Source organism: Pelobates fuscus, chromosome 6 (assembly GCF_036172605.1).
Source record: "Pelobates fuscus isolate aPelFus1 chromosome 6, aPelFus1.pri, whole genome shotgun sequence".
In the NCBI taxonomy this organism is placed as follows: domain Eukaryota; kingdom Metazoa; phylum Chordata; class Amphibia; order Anura; family Pelobatidae; genus Pelobates; species Pelobates fuscus.
In genome coordinates, this window is record NC_086322.1 from 296,797,829 (window position 1) to 296,821,388 (window position 23,560).

Sequence of the window (23,560 nt, forward strand, 5' to 3'; positions counted from 1 at the left end):
ACACTATACACAAATGTACATCTGCATGTAAAAGACAATACTATATCCAAATGCAAACATTTACATACAAACAGACCCCGGTATTAAAATGCTACAATTATATACAAAACACTACACACACACACAGAAGCGCACTTGCTTCTAAGTACTTCAATCTGTTTACTGTCTGTAGCAATTAGTGTATAAATAACAAACTAAATTTGTTACAAAAGAAAACATTGCACTCTGCTAAATAAATGCACAACATTTTTTATTGGGGTTCCACGATGGTGGCACACTATGACAAAGAGTTCCACTGGAAAAATTGATTGACTGTAGTAGACTATGCTTGAGAAATACTTTAACTTACACCTGTGTGCCAAGGATAAGAGATGCAACGTGTTATTATTGTTAATTTGTCTGTGACTAAAAACTCTAATAAATATAGAGAAATTAAAAAGAAACGCGCTGGCCAGTTTCCTTATCTCAGAAACCTGTAATTAGACTATTTTTGTGACTTGTTGTCCTCTGCTCTTTCCACACCCAAATATTATCAGAGCCTCCTTCCTCTCGAAGGTGTGTTACAAAGTAACAAAGTCACATAGTCCCAGCAGGAACAAGGAAGTCCTGTCAGGTTTTGATGTAGGGTAAATCTTAGGGTAATTTCCCTGTCAAACCTGTCATCCCAACCGCAAACTCTGCTCCCTTTACAGAACAAAGTCTTGACTCCAAAACTACAAATTATTGACAGACACTGCATTCTGCTTGTACGACGGTATATGCAAAAACCAGAGCAGCCGCAGAACCTCAAATTGTTCTCTCACTGCAAATATGGATGGGTATGTGGAAATGAACCAAAACTCCAAAATCTATGTTAGTCTGTGGGACTTTCAGAGCTCAGCACCACAGGAGATGAGCTTCAAGGCCGGCGATCGTTTCCACGTGCTGAAGAAGACTGGAGATTGGTGGAGCGCAGTGAAGCTGGACGCACAAGGCCGCAGAGTTGGCAAAAAGGGGTACGTGCCACACAACTATGTGGCAGAAGAAGGGACGGAGGAACAACAGCCGTAAGTCATTCCAGTGGAAAATATATAAAATGATGCTTTAGTGAATGTCTGGATATTTATAAAGGGACAAGCCAAACCCTTAGAGCAATTCAACAGGTGTCCTCTCTTTGCCACTTTAGCAATGTGCTTATTTCAAGACTATACCATCTTCCCAAATGTCAACCGCCGGGGGGGGGGGGGGGGGACTGTTCCTGATTGCATTCGGTCCCAGCACAAAGTGTAAAGCTCTATGGCAGTGGTGCCCAAAAGGTAGATTCCCCAGGTGTTTAAAACTACAGCTTCCATGATGTTTTGGCATTCTAAATACATTCTAAAGGCATGCAAAGCTTCATGGGAGTTGTGGTTCTACAACATCTGGGGGGTCTACCTTTCGGCACCCCTGCATTGCCGGTGCAGTTGGTGTTGCCATCCAGCGAAGCTGCAGCAAGAAACCACCTCAATACTGGATTAGAGGTAAGGAAGCAATTAGGAACGAAGAGGAGGAGGGTAGTAATCGACGTGGAGTTTAAAAACACTCTAATGTTACAAATAAAAACAAAGAAAATAAAGACAAATACACAGAAAAAAATGAATGAAAAACAGCCACTATTTAAATGATTTGTAATATACAGATATCATTTTTATTTATTTGTTTCTGTAAGATTTTTTCCTTCTCTCCATTCCAAACTGGCGCTACCCTTTTAAAAAGTGTCCGTATGGAGAAAGGTCCCAAGAAAGTGATTTATGTCTTTGCCACAGTGAAGTAGCCACCTTAGGCTGCAGCACAATGTATCCACTTGGGGTAACCGATACCCCACGGGGTACTTACTACTTCTGAAGTAACCCCAAAGTATGTCATTTGGGTCAAATCGTTTTTATTTTATTTTATGTTGATGCCACTTGTAGAGTACAAAATATAAAATTAGGGATACTTAAATAAAAATTAAAAAAGGTATTTGGGGGTAAGGAGCTATGAGGGTGCTTTTTACTAAAGGACCAGTCAGTACTGGACCCAAAATCTTTTCATTGTTAATACAGTATGCAGTTACTGTACATTCGTGCACATCCACACTACCATTGCCTTAGGTGTCACTGTCAGACAGAGAGATCCTGAGCCAAGCCATTACCTGGTATTAATGTTATGTTAAGATAGAATGTATGTTTAATAGATCAAAGCATCTAAATCTAAAGGTGTTATTTACTAAAGTTTGATTTGTCAGGAAATCAAATTGACTAAAATCGAAGTTATTAAATGACACGGACGCTCATATTATGCTTATCTGTTCTGTTTACTCACAAATAGAATCACAATAGAATGCTCAGGTACATTTGGTGACATCACAGCCTCCTACCAATCATCTCTCAGCACAGGCTTTAAATACCAGTGCCAACACTCCAAAATCCTCTTTATTTCCTGCTCCCTCAAAGAGATCAGTTTGCTTCAGTGTTTTATATATTGTGTATATCATGCTTTTGATTTAAATATTTACCATATTTAACTATGCCGTTTATTATTTCACACTGTACAGTGCTTATGGTGCTAGGATTGCACTGCCGCCCCTAATAGTTCTGCCATATTCAGGACTGACTATTCATCCATTACCCAAATGATACCTGTGACGGACTCCTCTGTGGCCTTCTGGGCGCCTCAGGACGGGGGATGCAGCTGATCTCTTGTTCGGAGGTGTCCTTGCTATTGTCTGTGCTCTGTTCCCCCTCTCTGGGCCAGTGGGGGGGGGGGGGGGCGGGGGGAGGGATCCAGCCTCTTATGTGGCCAACTCCTGAAGGCACTATAGTAACATGGCACAGCACTTACATGAAAGTCCCAAAATGGCTGACATGCGTGATTATGCCGAGCGGGACATACTGCAGGCGCTTGAGCATTTCTGCCGATCCTTCTGGATGAAACTTGCTCCGTCCTCAGCACCTACACTGCCTCTGCACCCTACACTGCTGCAGCTTAGATCACAGAGTCTGAGGCTTCGGATGGTAATGGAGTCCCATCGCTTGTAGCTGCGAAACACGATGGCGCTGGATTTGTGAGGCTAACTTTCTTCAGGCTGCGGGCATGTTGGGTTGAAGCTCAGCTCCCACATGCGGAGGATGCAGAAGCAACGATGGAACTGCCGAGCTATTCCATTGCATTGACGCAACACAACCCCTCGGGACGCCTCAGAACGCCATGCGCACTTCGACAGGAGAGCAAAGTGCCACTATCTGCAACAGGGCCTGGAGGCCGGTTGGTGCTCACCTGTGACTACAGAAGGCTGTGTGCCCAGAGATTGGGAGGTGGCAGGTTCCACTAATTGATCAATCTCAGGGGTCCCTGATTGTCTCTTCGAAAGTGAGTCGGATAGACTCTAGTAACTCTGCTTCTGCACATAGTTTGTTTTTGGTGCGGAGGTATTACCTTTTTACACGTTTTATCTTTATTTAGTGCTGATACCATGCCAGCTCAACCGATGACTAATTAGGCCGGAGAAAATATTCTGTCTGATTTAATGTCAGTGTCATGCTCTATCAGTTACTATCTAAGTGTTCTATATTACCTTCCTGCTAATATTTGTTTAGCTAACCTTAAGCGACCAACACTTATATATATATATACATTTTATTTTTCTGTGAGTGGGCACATTCCGGTACAAAAACACCTAGCACCAGACCTTCACTCTGTCACTGTTTCTATATGGTGCCTGGTAATATGAGAGCTCATAGTATCATGTCATTATAAAACGAGGTCTGTTTCTCTGATACATGTTTTTGTGTTTATTTTGTATTTACTATCATATTGTCTCTCTGTATTACCACGCATATACCTCAATAAAAAAGAGATTGACAAAAAAAAAAAGTCAAATAGTTCAAAACAGTTTGACTTTTTACATTGGGGACTCCAAGGGTATTCCTGTTACCATAACCACTACAGAACAAAAGCACGGCTTAGAGCACCAGCTGACATTCTCAGCCAATCACTGGCTGCCAATTGCGAGTACAGAAAATAGTTCCTTTAACTGTTTTCTTCTGTTTATTTTCCTAAATTTGACTTCAGTTATATTTCCCCCATTTTTTTCACTTAGACAGAGGCGTACATCTTTGATGTGTCGACTTTTTGTTTTTAGTGTATTCACTTGCAAAATGTTGGCATTTTTGCAACCTGTAAATTTTGTTGCTCAGCAGGCACCAACTTATGAGGAAATAACTACAGGAATAAACTACTGATCAATCGCACTTAATTAATGATCCCTCTATATCTAAGTCAGAACAAGAGGCTATCTTCGTAGTAAAGGGAGACGTGACTTACCGGTATATTTTATTTAAGTCTTTAATCCAAGCAGCTTTGTGTGCTAAACGGGGATTTTAGGACTCAAGGCTTAGTTTTGGCTCATGTTGTTGGATAACAAATCAAGTTTGTTGTTTATGAAAGCCGTACACTATATTAAAGAAAAGTTTGAATAACTCAAAACCACTTGTCTCCGGTACGAGGCAGAACTTTTCAGAAGATTGACCCTCTCACAGAGAATGTGGAAGAATCATAATTAAAAGGTCCCAATATGGTCTACTGGAGTGATGAGCAAGTAAATAAAGGCAAAGGCTCATGTTAGACGGTAGTAAATAAAACCGTATCCCATGTACAATATGAAGGGGGCAGAGATAGAAACATATAGTAACTAAAATATGGATTCTGATTATTCCAAAAAGACACAACGCCGTATTGGTTAATATTGAGCCACATGCAGCGTCGCACAAGCACGGTAATAAAAAAAACAATGATTTCTGATGACAATTTCAGCAATTTGATGAGCGAGCTTGTGAGCCAGTTTACACTCTTAGATAAGGATCTGCCATCGATGAAAACTTTATTAGTTATACATTTTTTATATGGCTCGTAGAGGTAGGAGGAACACTTACATCAGGACGGCCATACGGTAAATTTATACTTACTTATACGAAGGAGCAGTGAAGAAAAAGGATGGGAAGGAGAACGCCTTATATAGGCTGTGTCGGAGTATGATTGGCTGATCTTAACAATCCATTTTAACGGCAACGTTTGTGTATTAAGTTTGATTGATTTAAATGTTGCTGCTATTTGGAATACTAAGGGAATTTAAAGCATAAGATGAGCCTTTTGTCTGGAATAAAAATTTTCAATTATTTTGTATTCGGAAAATTCCCACTTTGGTGAATAATTCCTTAAAGCGGCTCTGTCACTTTATTTAACACTGCAACTCTTTCTTGGGGTCCCCTCAGTCTCCCTAACTTGCGTAACACTTGGTGATGACTTCGGGACCTACTGATACTTAAAAAATTTTCAGTCTTGGCAGCAGCGCCGTCTTGGTGAATCCACTATGGCGGTACTTCGGAAGTCTTTACCTAGGGCTTGCATGTAAACGCGCCCAGTTAATCCGGATTGCACGAGTGTCATCGGTAGGAGGAGGTGGTGCGATGCTGGAGGGAGGCGAGTGTTGACAACTGACGTGCAGCCGATTGAACCTCCACCTTTTGTCAATTTGCGGTTTCTACATGAGGATATGTAGTCACTACTTTTCCTTATGTATAACTTTACAAAACAACATCATTTCAGTGTAAAAAAATAAAAAAAAACAAAAAAAACAACCAAGACTACTCAGGGGGACACAGCAAAGCACCACAAATTAAAAAAAATTAAATAAACGGCAGAGCTGCTGTAAATGATTCTCATACCTGTAAAATGCAAATCTGGAACATGAAATTCAGTTGAGAAAGTTTCACCGGGCCCCTCTACCTGTCTTCACTACTTTCAAACTGTTCTAACGTGGTGTGACTACTTTAAATGTACTGTAGTGGTTTTGGTGCTTGGCGTGTTCGTTTTACTAGTTTACAGTCACAATGTCCAGTAATAATATTATCTAAAGCCAGGTCTTATTTCCATCCCAGTAATGTTTAAATCACATTATACTTCGATCCAAGTAACAGCTATGTGGGTCTGTCCTAATCTGACGGCATTTCTGAGGTTTTGGTGAAATACATTCTATTTGTGCAGGTGGTTTTTTGGTGACTTGTCCCGCACAGAGGCCGTGAATCTGCTGATGAAAGAAGGGAACCAGACTGGGTCTTTTCTAGTCCGAATTAGCGATAAGAATGAATTCTTCTATGCCCTTTCAGGTAAAAATAATCCTAATTAGAAAACAGTTAGAATGCACGCAAGACTCAGGAAATAAGCAGATTATGTCTAAGAGTGTGGGTGCTGGATTATGATGTCATAAACAGGTGACAAGTGGCCACGGCCAGAGTGAAGGAATGCCAGTGACGCAATGCGTGTCACTGGAGAGTGCGGTAAGTCGCATATTCAGAGAGCTGCTGAACAGAAAGGCTTTTCACTGGCTCCATGAAACGCAAGGGCACTGTCTCTCTGATTCTGCACAAGTAGGAGACCAGAGGAAAAAATACCAAAGCTGGCTTGCGGAATTTTATTCAAATATTGAGGCTTGAAGGGACACTAAAGTAACCAAAACATCTTTAGCTTAATGAAGCAGTTTTGGTGTATAGATCATGCTCCCGCAGTCTCACTGCTCAATCCTCTGCCATTTAGGAGTTAAATCACTTTTGTTTCTGTGTATGCAGCCCTAGCCACGCCTCCCCTGGCTCTGACTGACACAGTCGTCATGAAAACAATATGGTTTCATTTTCAATCAGATGTACTTACTTTAAAAGTTTTGTACCTCCTGCTGTGTAAATCAAACTTTTATCACATACAGATGGCTCCTGCATGGTCTAGCAAGCTATTAACAGAGCAGGAGAGAAGACAGTCTAAATTAAACAGACTTTTCAATAAAGGAAGTGTAAACATTAGCTGACTGTTTACAGGAAGTGGTTAGGAAGGCTGTGCAAGTCACATGCAGTGAGGTGTGGCTAGGCCTGTGTTAAGAAAGTCATTTAACTCCTAAATGGCAGAAAATGGAGCAGTGAGACTGTAGGGGCATGATCTATACAAACAAACTGCTTAATTAAACTAAAGTTGTTTTGGTGACAATAGTGTCCCTTTAAAATATGAATTTACATTTTAAATTGTGATATAAGTGAGTAGCTCTCTATAATGACAAAGATATTAATCTTTCAGAAACGAAGGGAGGAAACAGGAGCCTTTCGAAAGCTCTGGGGTTTATTCACTAAATGGGAAGTAGTGGAGAAACACATTGTAAAACATTCTTCCACGTGGATATATTGCCGCTCAGCTACTTGATACATTTTGGAGTTCCCTTGTCAAAGTTTTACGGGTCACTGTTTAGTTAACAAACCAATTTGGGGTCAATGAGTTAGCTTTCAGTTAGATTTTTTTCAGGATTCAGTTGTGCAATGAATTTACCGTCTGAGCTCAGTTACTCAAGGCGTTGTTGTAAATATCACAAATCGTTAAAACTAAACATATTGACGCCACTTAGTAATCTGAGCCCTTTATTTTAAATGTTATTGTTGAATATTAACTTCACTGCAGATTAGAAGTGTGTATTGTACAGCGCTACGGAATCTGTTGGCGCTTTATATATAATAATAATAATATTATAGCCAATCAGAGAGTCATTTCAACTCCTTGTTTCAGAGTTTACTCTCTATGTGTTATCCCTGCTGTGCCCTATAGATGTAACGTATCACACTGTGCGTTTTCCTTTACAGTTCGGAGTCAGGACGCCGTTAAACACTTCAGAATCCTACAGAACAACCAGGAAGAGTATTATCTGAACTGTGTGACTACCTTTCCTGCATTGCATCAGCTGATATCAGCGTATCATGCAAAGCCTGTGTCACAGGGCCTAAAACTCACTGCTCCATGTGTGAAGGTGAGCTAGATACAGGTTATAAACAATGTGAACACTTTAACGGTTTAGTGGAAAGAGTCACTTTTATAAATTAACTTGGCTACACCCCCCTGGCTGTCAATCAGACATACAGTCCTGTTACTTCCTGATTTGGTTAGCGCAGTGGAACTAATCTCAAGAGGCAGCAATTGCCCAAAGCTAGGACCGGATTAAAAGAAAACTGATGTGTTAACAATACAAAGCTGTATTCCTAATACTATAGTGTACCCTCTGATGTTGGGGGTACGGATTTGGTTGACAGATTAAAGCGATAGATGTGTTTTCTTATAGCTGCATCCTGTGAGTTTCCCTCTGCCACCACCTCCACCAGATACATGATGCTTAGGAAGTATGGCTGTTTCAGGGTTTTCTGTTGATAAGATTTTGTAATTGTCAGCACCAGGTCCAATGAGCTTTTAATACGGCCCTGCCCAGAGCACCTGCCTTGCAAAGACTTCTCATTGAGCTGCACTGGGAAGTCTTCATGGCTCAGTCTATGGAGAGCTGCTGAGTTCAGGTTTAGTCTATGGAGAGCTGTGAAGTTCAGGTTCAGTCTATGGGGAGCTGCTGGGTTCAGTATTCAGTCTATCGAGAGCTGCAGAGTTCATTGATCAGTCGATGGGGAGCTGCTGGGTTCAGGTTTAGTCTATGGGAAGCTGCTGAGTTCAGGTTTAGTCTATGGAGAGCTGTGTAGTTCAGGTTCAGTCTATTGAGAGCTGCTGAGTTCAGGTTCAGTCTATGGAGAGCTGCAGAGTTCAGTATTCAGTCTATGGAGAGCTGCAGAGTTCAGTATTCAGTCTATGGAGAGCTGCAGAGTTCAGTATTCAGTCTATGCAGAGCTGTAGCTTTCGATGTATAAGTGAACTCTGCAGTAGATAGAAGACAGAACCCAAGAACATGGTGGTACAATATTAACAAAATAATGATCTGACACCATATCAATGTTTCTTACATCATCACTTGGGAGGATACAAGAGTCTGGAGGTGGAAGAGTATAGCATAATAATTAAACCTCTCTTCAATAGCCACCAAATGTCCAGAATGTTGGAACAATCGAGATTGAGAAAACCTGGACAGATCTTTTATCACTGATATAGAGTAACAGTAGCAAGAAACCAGGAATGGTGTCCAAGAAGTACAAGATCTGCGTAGGTGGTGTCATAGTCTAACATAGTCATAGTCTAACAACAGAATGTTCTTCATTGGCAGCACGAGCCCCAGGTGACTGATCTGAGCCTCGTGCCCCTGGACGAGTGGGAGAGGCCGAAAGAGGAGTTTGCTTTGGGCAGGAGGCTCGGTATGGGGAACTTTTCCGAGGTATACGAAGGTTGCTGGAATGGACGCATCAAGGTGGCCATCAAAACCATCAAACAAGGTGACTGAGAAATGGTTAATATCACAAAAGCTACAAGGGTGTAGGCATTGAGGGTCAGTTAACAGGTCCACCATGATCTCCCCAACACATGTATGGTCATGGTTAGCACATGAAAAGTGCTGATTTGGGATTTTTTCTTATTGACATTTTATACAAGACTGCCATGACACAGCCAGAGCATAGTACCAGGAGCTGTTCTGCAAATAAACCCCCGGGAGGCTGGTACGATGCTCACTATAAAGTGAAAGGCAAGTAGTGACTCAGTGTAGGTTAAGTTTTCTCAGTTTGTATAATAAGAATCGTGTGTATTTGTTAGAGTTATGTACTAAAGTGAGAATTCAAGGTGAATTCAGGGTAAATTTCATATTTAACAACAGAGTCACTGAATGGAAAGCACAGATAGATCCGGAATGGTTCCAGCTGAGCTATTTTGAACGTAGGTTTGAAATTCACATTTAATTCAGATTGAATTCTCTAAATAACCCTGTTTGTCTGTTCGTGGGATATTGTTACTGCGCATGGTGAATTAATCCAATTTATTTTTTCTCTTGAGCATGATAGCAGCAGGTTCAAATTAAAGGTTCTGTCCAGCAGAGGGCAGCACATGCAAACAGTCTGAAAATATAAACAAGCATCACAGAAACCATTCACAACCCAGTCCACTAAATACAATCCATGCATACACACCACTTATAACCCACTAAACACAGCACCACTCATAACACACTAAACACAGCAGCACTCATAACCCACTAAACAAAGTGATCACCTATAACCCACTAAGCACAGCGCCAAACGTAACCCACTAAACACAGCGTCACTCGTAACCCACTAACCACATCGCCACTCGTAACCCACTAAACACAGCGTCACTCGTAACCCACTAAACACAGCGTCACTCGTAACCCACTAAACACAGCGTCACTCGTAACCCACTAAACACATCGCCACTCGTAACCCACTAAACACAGCGTCACTCGTAACCCACTAAACACAGCGTCACTCGTAACCCACTAAACACAGCGTCACTCGTAACCCACTAAACACAGCGCCACTCGTAACCCACTAAACACAGCGCCACTCGTAACCCACTAAACACAGCGTCACTCGTAACCCACTAAACACAGCGCCACTCGTAACTTACTAAACACAGCGTCACTCGTAACCCACTAAGCACAGCGCCAATCGTAACCCACTAAACACAGCGTCACTCGTAACCCACTAAACACAGCGTCACTCGTAACCCACTAAACACAGCGCCACTCGTAACCCACTAAACACAGCAGCACTCATAACCCACTAAACAAAGTGATCACCTATAACCCACTAAGCACAGCGCCAAACGTAACCCACTAAACACAGCATCACTCTTAACCCACTAAACACAGCGTCACTCGTAACCCACTAACCACATCGCCACTCGTAACCCACTAAACACAGCGTCACTCGTAACCCACTAAACACAGCGTCACTCGTAACCCACTAAACACAGCGTCACTCGTAACCCACTAAACACAGCGCCACTCGTAACCCACTAAACACAGCGCCACTCGTAACCCACTAAACACAGCGTCACTCGTAACCCACTAAACACAGCGCCACTCGTAACTTACTAAACACAGCGTCACTCGTAACCCACTAAGCACAGCGCCAATCGTAACCCACTAAAAAGAGCGTCACTCGTAACCCACTAAACACAGCGTCACTCGTAACCCACTAAACACAGCGTCACTCGTAACCCACTAAACACAGCGCCACTCGTAACCCACTAAACACAGCGCCACTCGTAACCCACTAAACACAGCGTCACTCGTAACCCACTAAACACAGCGCCACTCGTAACTTACTAAACACAGCGTCACTCGTAACCCACTAAGCACAGCGCCAATCGTAACCCACTAAAAAGAGCGTCACTCGTAACCCACTAAACACAGCGTCACTCGTAACCCACTAAGCACAGCGCCAATCGTAACCCACTAAAAAGAGCGTCACTCGTAACCCACTAAATACAGCGTCACTCGTAACCCACTAAATACAGCGTCACTCATAACCCACTAAGCACAGCGCCACTCGTAACCCACTAAACACAGCGTCACTCGTAACCCACTAAGCACAGCGTCACTCGAAACCCACTAAACATAGCGCCAATCGTAACCCACTAAATACAGCGCCAATCGTAACCCACTAAACACAGCGTCACTCGTAACCCACTAAGCACAGCGCCACTCGTAACCCACAAAACACAGCGCCACTCGTAACCCACTAAACACAGCGCCACTCGTAACCCACTAAGCACAGCGCCACTCGTAACCCACTAAACACAGCGCCACTCGTAACCCACTAAACACAGCGCCACTCGTAACCCACTAAGCACAGCGTCACTCGTAACCCACTAATCACAGCGTCACTCGTAACCCACTAAACACAGCGCCAATCGTAACCTCACTAAACACAGCGTCACTCGTAACCCACTAAACACAGCGCCAATCGTAACCTCACTAAACACAGCGCCACTCGTAACCCACTAAACACAGCGCCACTCGTAACCCACTAAGCACAGCGCCACTCGTAACCCACTAAGCACAGCGTCACTCGTAACCCACTAAACACAGCGCCACTCGTAACCCACTAAACACAGCGCCACTCGTAACCCACTAAGCACAGCGCCAATCGTAACCTCACTAAACACAGCGCCACTCGTAACCCACTAAACACAGCGCCACTCGTAACCCACTAAGCACAGCGCCAATCGTAACCTCACTAAACACAGCGTCACTCGTAACCCACTAAACACAGCGCCAATCGTAACCTCACTAAACACAGCGCCACTCGTAACCCACTAAACACAGCGCCACTCGTAACCCACTAAACACAGCGCCACTCGTAACCCACTAAGCACAGCGCCACTCGTAACCCACTAAGCACAGCGTCACTCGTAACCCACTAAACACAGCGCCACTCGTAACCCACTAAGCACAGCGCCAATCGTAACCTCACTAAACACAGCGTCACTCGTAACCCACTAATCACAGCGTCACTCGTAACCCACTAAACACAGCGTCACTCGTAACCCACTAAACACAGCGCCAATTGTAACCCACTAAACACAGCGCCAATCGTAACCTCACTAAACACAGCGCCAATCGTAACCCACTAAACACAGCGCCAATCGTAACCTCACTAAACACAGCGTCACTCGTAACCCACTAAACACTGCGTCACTCGTAACCCACTAAACACTGCGTCACTCGTAACCCACTAAACAGAGCATCACTGGTGGGTTTCTTCTTCCTTGAGGAGCGTGTTTTGATCTCTCACCACCCCTACCTTTTATTTCTAGGTGTGACCAACAGAGAAATCTTTATGAAAGAGACAAGCTTTTTAAAGACATTGCACCATCGTAACTTGCTGTCCCTGTATGCCGTCTGCTCTGTCGGAGACCCTTACTACATTATAACGGAGCTCTTACCAAGAGGAGACTTGCTCAACTACCTTCGAGGTGAATGGGGGCAAGTAAACCACAGGATAATGTATCCACTATGACCCACTATGAACTCATTGTAACAAGTTGTAAAATACAATCTATAGAGAGAGGGCGGACAAAATTCTGCAACTCGGTTATAGTCACAGCTCTGCTCTTTCATACCCCCCAATATTTCAAATGGACAAAAACAGTCACTTTAAGTTTAGGGGTGTGAGGTGGGGTGTGTTCAGGGGTGGGGTTGTTCTCATAAATATTAGGCTACTTACTAATAACAATGTATACCATTAAAATGTAATTTATAACAAGAACAATGTATCTTATTTACACAGACTAATTTCTAAACACATTAATTGCAGTTTAAAGACACATTACTGGGAGTATTATTGCTGTGGAGCTCTGTTATACACCCAGACACATTACTGGGAGTATTATTGCTGTGGAGCTCTGTTATACACTCAGACACATTACTGGGAGTATTATTGCTGTGGAGCTATGTTATAAACGCAGACACATTACTGGGAGTATTATTTCTGTGGAGCTCTGTTATACACTCAGACACATTACTGGGAGTATTATTGCTGTGGAGCTATGTTATAAACGCAGACACATTACTGGGAGTATTATTGCTGTGGAGCTCTGTTATACACTCAGACACATTACTGAGAGTATTATTGCTGTGGAGCTCTGTTATACACTCAGACACATTACTGGGAGTATTATTGCTGTGGAGCTCTGTTATACACTCAGACACATTACTGGGAGTATTATTGCTGTGGAGCTCTGTTATACACCCAGACACATTACTGGGAGTATTATTTCTGTGGAGCTCTGTTATACACTCAGACACATTACTGGGAGTATTATTGCTGTGGAGCTATGTTATAAACGCAGACACATTACTGGGAGTATTATTGCTGTGGAGCTCTGTTATACACTCAGACACATTACTGAGAGTATTATTGCTGTGGAGCTCTGTTATACACTCAGACACATTACTGGGAGTATTATTGCTGTGGAGCTCTGTTATACACTCAGACACATTACTGGGAGTATTATTTCTGTGGAGCTCTGTTATAAACGCAGACACATTACTGGGAGTATTATTGCTGTGGAGCTCTGTTATACACTCAGACACATTACTGAGAGTATTATTGCTGTGGAGCTCTGTTATAAACGCAGACACATTACTGGGAGTATTATTGCTGTGGAGCTCTGTTATACACTCAGACACATTACTGGGAGTATGATTGCTGTGGAGCTCTGTTATAAACGCAGACACATTACTGGGAGTATTATTGCTGTGGAGCTCTGTTATACACTCAGACACATTACTGAGAGTATTATTGCTGTGGAGCTCTGTTATACACTCAGACACATTACTGGGAGTATTATTGCTGTGGAGCTCTGTTATACACTCAGACACATTACTGGGAGTATTATTGCTGTGGAGCTCTGTTATACACTCAGACACATTACTGGGAGTGTTATTGCTGTGGAGCTCTGTTATACATTCAGATACATTACTGGGAGTGTTATTGCTGTGGAGCTCTGTTACACACTCAGACACATTACTGGGAGTATTATTGCGCTGGAGCTCTGTTATACACTCAGACACATTACTGGGAGTATTATTGCTGTGGAGCTCTGTTATACACTCAGACACATTACTGGGAGTGCTATTGCTGTGGAGCTCTGTTATACACTCAGACACATTACTGGGAGTATTATTGCTGTGAGCTCTGTTATACACTCAGACACATTACTGGGAGTATTATTGCTGTGGAGCTCCGTTATACACTCAGATACATTACTGCGAGTATTATTGCTGTGGAGCTCTGTTATACACTCAGATACACCTACAATATGGAGCTCCTAGAAAAGAGGGACAGAGGGTTTTGAGGCCAAAATAGGGACTGTCCCTCCTAAATCGGGACACTTGGGAGGTATGTTATTTTATCCCGAATTTCCTATTTTGGGTTTCAGTTTACTATAATTTAATATTTAGTAGTGAATAAAATCCTTTTATTTTTTACAGATGCACAGATACATTTTATCTCTGCTTTTGTGACAATTCTAAATAATTCTACTAGATTAACTTGTTAATAATAATTAATCCTAACAGAAGACACCACCTGGTAAAAGTCCTGCTTTAATTCTTCCAGGCCTTGAACACGACCAGGCAAGTATTGATGGCTTCCTCGATATTGCCATGCAAGTTGCGGATGGGATGCGGTACCTGGAGGCAAATAACTGCATCCACAGAGATCTTGCTGCCCGAAACATTCTGATGTCACAGAACAATATCTGCAAGATCGCGGACTTTGGAATGGCCAGGATCATTAAGGTGGGACCTTACAGAACTTCTAATGGTGGGATGTGTTGGGACTCGGATGGCTGCTTTATACATCTGGTTTCGAGTAGTGCTATACACAGTCTTGGTTATTACTGTATTTTTTTTTAAATGGCACTGGCAATAGAATCAGGGCCATTCACCAAAGTGAGAATTCAAAGTGAATTTCAAATTTGAGGCAAAATAGCTGAAATGGAAAAACTCTGTAAGCCGGCTGTGCTTCCTAAAATGTGAAATTCACTTTGAAACCTAACGTTACTGAATAACCCGGATAGCATTTTTTTTTTTTATAATTCTTTATTTTTGGAAGCGCAATGTACAAGCTCAAAATATGACATATGTATTTCACAAGAAGTATAGTCACAGGTATATGCTGAAAAGGTCGAGAGGTTGTGCGCTTTTTTTTGTATGGTGTACAAGTAAGATTATACATGCAGAAAAAACAAATGTCACTGAGTAGTCGATTTATACAAGATAGAACATTTCTAACTATGTGTTGCGCTTCACAGGCTGAGGATATATAGCTTAGGCAGTACGATAGTATAAATGCTGAGATGCTATGAATGAATGTCTGCTTATCGTGTGTGAACGCCCCAGGACCCCCACCGCAGGTGGTCAACTACCGGTATCCCAATTGATGGTTAATGCATTTCACATGTAATAAGGCTGAAGGTGCTATTAGAAAATGTGGTTAATTACCAGTATCCCAATTGATGTGTAATGCGTTTCACATGTAATAAGGCTGAAGGTACTACATAGAGTCCATGTTATGGATGCAGACAGCTGGAGAGTTCCTATTTGGCATAATGTTTGCCTCATCCAATATCCTCCAACTGTTAGGATTGTCTTGTTGCGAGTCAGGTGTCAATCCCTGCGGTGACGCAATGAACGTGCTGCGGGTCAGATCCAGGAGAGGGAGTGTTGCTGTGCACCGGTTGCCTGCAGCCTGGACCAACCTGAAGGTATATCTGCAGGGTCTGGTTAGTGTGAGCTGGGTCAAAGCTGTTTGCGGCTGCTCACCCCCCCCCCCCCCCCCTCATCCATTTCACGTGTTGCCCCGGGCTTTTCGGGAACATAAGTTGGGCTGGTGGCAATGCGGTGAGTATTTGTGTTCTCGTCGGTCTGGTTGCCCTTTGCATGTATTTAGGGCCCATCTGGGATTTGCAGTAGTTGTATCCCTCAAAGTGTAGCAGCTAGCAGTTTCCTTAGGGTGAGTTAGTGAGTGTGTGGCTGCCGTCATTTTAGACGTGGCTTGCGGCCTGGGCTGTGAGTCGGCAGTTCTGTGGGGTCCCACGATCTCCTCCCCGGTAGCGGCCCCAGGGCATGGGCCGGGATCACCCCCCGCCGGCCCAAAGGGGGGGGGGGGGGAACGGGGCCTGGTACATACGGTTAGGTGAGTCCAGTTTTATACCACTGTGCAGGATAGCGTGGCAGCGGCCGTTTGCCCCGCTCACCGCCCGAGTAGGCCTCATCCAGTGAGAACAGTATGTATCTCCCCGAGGGACTAAAACAGTTGCTGCTAGCCTCTCCTCAGGACCGGAGCTCCGATGGGTGTAAGTCCATAACGTTTGGTCGTCAGACTTGTCAGGCATGTTCAGGAGTTACTCTTTTAGGCTTAAAAAGTCAGGAAAGGTAGACATACACGAGCACCAGGGCATACGGACACTCCGCACACAATAACACTGCGCTACGCAATGGTAACTGACACTGTGACCACACTACCTCTGGATACAACACAAATGGCAACTCACTGGTAAGGACGACTGATAAATCCTACTTAGCCGTACAAATCGCAGGAGGCTATGACACGAGACACGGGAGGGGCGGAGGGAAGATCTGCTCAACCGGGACGGACCGGACAATCCAACACACATTAGGACCTAACACCACCCATTCTACCCACACCCGACAGCTAGACCAACACATTACTAGAATTGTTTACCCATGTTATTTCTCGTTGAACCGAACACATAAAGTGAAGAATGCAGACAATAGGAGAATACGTGTATAAGAGAAGGGACCTGCGAGTCCTCAACTGCTCCTGGCCTGCGTGCCACAACAATTACTTCACACAATTGCCTAATAATACTGAATGCATGTTTAAATACGGGACCTGCGAGTCGCCCACACGGTTCATATTATGCAAATATATAACAAACATTTGTTGTTAAAACTACAATAAAAACAAATTTACAAAAAAAAAAAGTCAGACAGTCGTTGGAGCTGTTGTTTCATGCGACCATGCAGCATGGCGGTCAGGCCCCCCTCCACCCCCCCCGGATAGCATTTTAAAACTGCCTACGTGTCGTGTTGATCATTTTAAATTCTCTTTTTAATTATTTTTTTTATTTTATTTAAAGTGAATAAAAAATAATATAAAAAACATTTCTAGTTATCATTCTCACTGGGAACAATGAGCATTGTGTATTATTTACACAATCCAAAGAAGCACTTTCCTTCGCTATAGAGTTCTTGGAGTTACTCAGGGTCAAACCCATTCTCTGATTGGCTGCCCACACAATTTCTCAACTTTTTTTTGCTTAAATTTAGGAAATGGTCACTGAGGGTTTGAAAAACAAAATGGAATTCCAAAATGGCTGCCCCCACACTCAAACACCAACACATGTCAAGTGGCTGGTAACGTGGTCTTACATGACTGCATAAACAGTGATTTTTTTTTTTTTTTTATAATTCTTTATTTTTCGTTGTGCATGTGGTTACAAGAGATTAACATATACCATAACAGTGTTTCACAAGAGTAACATAGGTTAAACAGTGGCATGAGTATTTTGCACATTTTTAAATTTACGTGTGTATCTCAAGCTTGGCCAAACATTATTTATGTCAAGATTAGATAAAGTAAGGTAGGTGACGCTTAACAAAGCTAAATTAAGTGTGGCAATGTCATTTTAACAGTTGTTTGTCTTGCAATGTGTCTATGGTTCGGCCTGTGTATGCCATTTATACATATTGTGCTGGACGTATATAGGCTGCGAATTATTAACAGACAAATAACATTGCTAAGTCTTGCTTGAAATTTAGATAAAAGTGGTGTGTCTTGCAATGTGTCTATAGTTTGGCCTATGTATGCTATTTATACATATTGTGCTGTACGTACAAATGCTGCGAGTTATTAACCAACAAAAAACATTGCTAAGTCTTGCTTGAACTGACTGGGGTAATTAGGAATACCCCACATTTGCAGATAACATTAGCTTGTCACAGTTGCATAGTACATTTGCTCATACCAGTTGCATAGAATAATAATAATAAAGCATAGTGGGGTATGTAGCTTGAGAGTGGGGTCGCGTGTGATGACAGACTGATCTGCTGGGAGGATGAGACAGGTACATCTGGCTCCGTCCGTGTAAGCCCAAGGTAAGTCCCGTTTTGTCCCTCAGGATGGGGGCTGCGTTTGCAGCGTGTGTAGCTTTGCGGCTCCCTGCTTTGCGGCTGTGGCTTGAGAGGGTACACCAGCTGTGCCTTCCCCTGATACCCTGGTCGGGTGAGTGGCTTGTGTGGCGTACTGGACTAGTGATTTCGCTCTCATGGATGTGGGAGTAAACATGTGGTTTGCCAGTATAGGTCTCCACTTAGGTGCAATCCCCAATCTCGCTTGTGTGCTGTGTGTTGCTCCCACTCAAGTGCCTTGCTGAGAGGCTGCAGCTTTCCCTCTGTCCTGGGTCTGGTGCGGTCGCTGTATCTGTGTTCAGACGGCTGTTGTGGCTCCATATCGCAGGAGCCGTTATGCAGGTGCTCTGAGCCGCCGCCATCTTGGGTTTGGGCCTCGTGTGTCCAGCGCCCTGAAGTCTGCTTGCAGGTCGGCTTGAGTGCGCCCCAGCGTGGACCGGGATGACCCCCCCGGCCCAGAGGGGGGGGAACAGGAGCCGGCAGGCATTCTACTATCCAGCGTGGGGCAGTATAGGAGGGAGACAGGGCAGCGGCCGTCCACCCCGCTCCCCCTAGAGTAGGCCGCGGCCTCCGAAGTCCCGTGCTTCCCGTGGGGGGATCCGAAACTCCCGATCTCGGGGTCCGCTACCCTTCCCACTGCTGTGTGAGTAGTCCCCTGCAGTTTGCTAGTTTGGATGGTTGCCTATGGTGGCTCAGAGATCGGGTTTCTCGGGAGCCCATCCACCATGCGACCGGTCAGCATGGTGGTCCGGCCCCGCCCCCCATAAACAGTGATTTAACTCCTAAATGTCAGAGGATTGAGCAGTGAGGCTGCAGGGGTATTATCTATACACCATAACTGCTTCATTAAGCTAAAGTTGTTTTGGTGCTTGGAGTGCCCCTTTTTTTTTTTTAGACCTTTATTGTAGCCACCACCATATGTGATAAGTGATATATTTCAGGCTGTTTGGGTTTCTGTAATGGCTCAGGGCTCGAACTTTAACGGAAGAGGTTAAGACACAATCAGGTCACCATACAAAAGGCTCATTAAATCTTTAATTACAAAGTCAAAAGGCTGATTAAAAATTTGAGAAGCCGAAATGCAATTACCTGGAGTGACTGTGCCAATCCTACTGAGGCAACTTGTGGAATAATAATGGACGATATTATTCATCTGAAATCCACAGCCTTCGTTATTGTGTGACCTTGTTTCATCGTCATTGTCTATCTGTTGCAGGACGAATTGTATGTATCCTTATCAAAGGAGATCCCTTACAAATGGACTGCCCCCGAAGCCTTAGCTTTCGGTCGTTACACCACCAAATCGGATGTCTGGTCTTTTGGCATTCTGCTGCACGAGATCATGTCTCTGGGGATGGTGCCCTATCCAGGTATGTATCAACGTCTGCTGTTTGGTTAAATGCGTCCATGTATGCTTTTCAACAAGCGCTCATTTTCAGATCCTTCTATTAATGGATCCAGGCACCAGCAATGGTGGCATAGTTTGTTATATTCCCATTAAATGAACAATCAAGGCACCATAACCGCTTCAGAACGATTTAGTGATTATGGTACCTGGAATGCCATGGAGTCCTGCCCTCTCTCCCCCACCCCCCCCCCATTATAAGAAGTCCAACCATTTTTTAACCGTTTGGCTTCTTCGCTAGGGTCCACCTGGCACCACTTCCCTCCTCCACTACCATGGTTAGAGTGACTACAATCTTTCCATTGCAGGGTTAGCACACCTCTAGTGGTGTCTTTCTGACAGCCACAAGCAGCGGTCTTAGAGCAGCATTTGATTGGTGCAGTGATAGGGAAGCATTGGATTGGCTGAGATCATCAAGTTTGATCATCTCAGCCAAGAAGGATGGGCAGCCATGGAGAAAGCAGCACGGCGATGAAGAAATTGTATAAACCGACCTTTTTCATGCTCTCCGACACCTAAACAGTTACAAGCCATAGCTTTAAAAATACATGTTTGTATTCCTAACACTATTATGTACCTTTACAGCATTTTAGGCATTTGGCCTCATTAATATTTTTGCACACACAGAAAAATGTTTTACAGAATTTTGCACCATAAGACAGCCCCCTTTGCCACACCCCGTCACTCTACAGAAAATACTTCCTTATTAAATGTATGTACACAGCTCAGTCACTTATAGCAGTGGGTCTGTGGGATTTAAGCTATTGGGTCAATATGGGTCCGTGTTATTTGTTATTTTGTTTTATGTTCTTTACAGAGATTCCTACCGGACAGATGCTTCAGTACCTCAAAAAAGGCTACAGGATGAAAGCCCCAGAAAACTGCTCGAAGAAGATCTATAGCATCATGTTGGAGTGCTGGAGTGAGAACCCACACAAAAGGCCAACCTTTGACGAACTTAAGACAAAACTTGAGAATTCGGCCAACTATGAGTTAACAGAGGTCTCTCCCAAACAGTCCAAGCTTAAAGGTATATTCAACATAGGAATGAAATGAGGACTTATGTAGGGGAGCTCGCAGGGGTCAACATTTCAAAGAATAGAGCAACGTATGGACAAAGATTAAGAGAGCATTGAGTGGGACCTCCGGAGACTGTGGAACATCTAACTGAATCCACAGAGATCAGTGAATCATTCCATCGAAGCCATAGAGAGCGGAAGAACTTGCGACAGGAGCCGCAGATATCAAGGAATTATTCCATAATAGTCTCAAATATCCAAAAACATGAAGAGACACACCAGGTCCTTAGATAAAAGAAAAAGATCATGATAGAAAATGCCAATTACACGGAGCTCAGATCATCATGGAACAGAGTTCGGCACAAGAAGTGGCCATGGGCCATGTGACTGCTCCCTAGACCAAAGCACTATGTGACTGCTCCCTGGACCAAAGCATGATGTGACTGCTCAATAGACCAAAGCACCATGTGACTGCTCCCTGGACCAAAGCATGATGTGACTGCTCAATAGACCAAAGCACCATGTGACTGCTCCCTGGACCAAAGCACTATGTGACTGCTTCCTGGACCAAAGCATGATGTGACTGCTCCCTGAACCAAAGCATGACATGACTGCTCCTTGGTCCAGAGCGTCATGTGACTGCTACCTGGACCGAAGCACAATCTGACTGCTCCCTGTAATAAAGCACCATGTAACTGCTCCCTGGTAAAGCACACCATGTGACTGCTCTTGAGTCTAGAGGACCCTGAGAATGGTCTCTTGTCCAGTGCGCCATTTTGGTGTAGCCCAATCCAGAGATCCTGATCCCAAGAATCACGAGACTTGTCACTGTGGAAGTTTGCACAGTATAATAGACACAGTCTAGAAACATAAAATATTTCTTCTCACCTCGTTTTTTATTTTTTTATTTTTTTATTACGATCCACTTAATTGTTTTCATTCTTAATTTATCAGAACAGTATTACCACTCTATAGCCTAATGCAACATGGCCCTATGCTGCTACCAGAGCCTTACCAAATATACAGATATTATTCAATAGGGTAACTTATTTAAGAATGATTTTATTTTACTGAAAGTATTCCAATTAAACCCTGATTAAAGCACATTTAAATAAAACTGATTACTTGATAGCAACTGACCGCGAGGCAATGCAACGGCAGTTAGATTACACACATCCCCTAATGCTGTGTGCATGCGCAGGATGCAATTTACATCTTATGTATTTCGATATTGTGGTATTAGGAACAAAATACACAATTCTCATGTCTGCTACAACATTTTACTGTGATATAAACAATAAAACATTTATGTTAAATATACAAAATAAAGTTATTTTAAGAATACAGTGCTGACTGGTAAACAAAGGGATCTGTTAGACTAACCAGTAAAATAATACACTGTTAAATAATTAAAACAAAACTCTTTACTCCAGTTGACTCCCAAATATACGAACCGATGCGATATATCTCTCCCATTAGACATATATTAACGTTAATAGGGGAGCCTTACAGAAGAGGCGGGATTTGAATGGCAGGACATACGAGAAAGATAATGCAAGCATGTTGTAAAGGTAAATGGAAGCATAAACCCATTTGTACAGCGTTACGGAATCTGCTGGCGCTATGTAAATAATAATAATAAAAAAAAGGATAGTCTTGAATGGTGATTCTTGCAGAATGTTTCCGCTGAGTCTTGGCCAGCCAAAAGGCTATTTCTCGGCCACTGTTGCTGTTTTAGAAAAATGTGGCATTTTTTAATTACAGCGGCCACATGAGAAGAGAAGGGGACAGAGAGGGGGGTGTTTTGTCATCACCAATGACAATTCACTTGCTCTCAAAGTGAGCACGTTGGTTCATTGCTCTTCTAGGGCAGTCCATGTGCAGAGCTCTGCAGAGAAAAGGCCCTGTATTTGTTCTGCGCAGCGCAAGCAAATTTAACGACGCGCTTTGCATTGTGTTTGCTTGTGACTCTGGTGTCTCCATAAGTGGGATAACAGAGAACAATATTTTTGGATGTTTGTAGGATTGCGTGTGTGTAGAGTTAGCTGATTGTGGTGTTTTGTGTAAATAGGTCGGTTTCAGTTGTGTTGTGTTTGGGGTATAATATGTAAAGTAGATGGTGGGAACCGCACTCATTCCCAGCGGCCACGGGTGCTCCAGAGCAGGACCACCAATCTCAGAATAATAGGCAAAGAAGAAAGACTCACAGGCACTCCGAATTCAAGCCGCAGGCAGTTTTATTGTAACAGAATGCAACGCAACGCTTTGAAGCTTGAAAAAGACCTTTTCGGTCAAAACGTTGCGTTGCATTCTGTTACAATAAAACTGCCTGTGGCTTGAATTCGGAGTGCCTGTGAGTCTTTCTTCTTTGTGGTATAATATGTCTGACTAGGAGCTGTGGAGAGTGAGATAGTGTGTGTGTGTGTATATTAGGGGCATAGTGTCTATAGGGGCTGTAGTGAGTGAGTGCATCTTTGATCTCCCAACCGGCCCATCATGGCACACAACAAAGCTGGCAGTGGCACTTGGATGGTGCCGGCCTTCCATCGACTGGCACGGGAGATCCTATGATCTCCCCTGTCGGCTTAGACTTGTGTTGCTGTATTGAAATATATATTGCTCTGAATAGGCTTAAAAAATATTAAACATTAATTTAAAATT

General features: G+C 43.3%; 1 protein-coding gene across 2 annotated transcripts; it reads left to right on the forward strand.

Annotated features, from left to right (window-relative positions):
• Window positions 1-769: 769 nt before the first annotated feature.
• Window positions 770-22,175, forward strand: PTK6 (protein tyrosine kinase 6). 2 transcript variants are annotated; one of them, XR_010091283.1, is made up of 9 exons: window positions 770-1,046; window positions 6,043-6,164; window positions 7,674-7,837; window positions 9,065-9,230; window positions 12,571-12,729; window positions 14,877-15,058; window positions 19,692-19,845; window positions 20,698-21,267; window positions 21,527-22,175. XR_010091283.1 is itself a non-coding variant. In XM_063459550.1 (8 exons), the coding sequence occupies exons 1-8, from the start codon at window positions 811-813 to the stop codon at window positions 20,934-20,936; spliced, it is 1,422 nt and encodes a 473-aa protein (XP_063315620.1). In that variant the 5' UTR covers window positions 770-810; the 3' UTR covers window positions 20,937-22,175. The 2 variants fall into 2 exon arrangements, 1 of the variants encoding a protein (XP_063315620.1); XM_063459550.1 differs by having other exon boundaries at window positions 20,698-22,175.
• The last annotated feature ends 1,385 nt before the right edge of the window (window positions 22,176-23,560 follow it).

Coding starts and splice junctions, on each gene's coding strand:
- PTK6 (XM_063459550.1), top strand. CDS start 811: ATGGATGGGTATGTGGAAATGAACCAAAACTCCAAAATCTATGTTAGT. Junction 1,047..6,042: donor GGGACGGAGGAACAACAGCC/GTAAGTCATTCC, acceptor CTATTTGTGCAG/GTGGTTTTTTGGTGACTTGT. Junction 6,165..7,673: donor ATTCTTCTATGCCCTTTCAG/GTAAAAATAATC, acceptor TTTCCTTTACAG/TTCGGAGTCAGGACGCCGTT.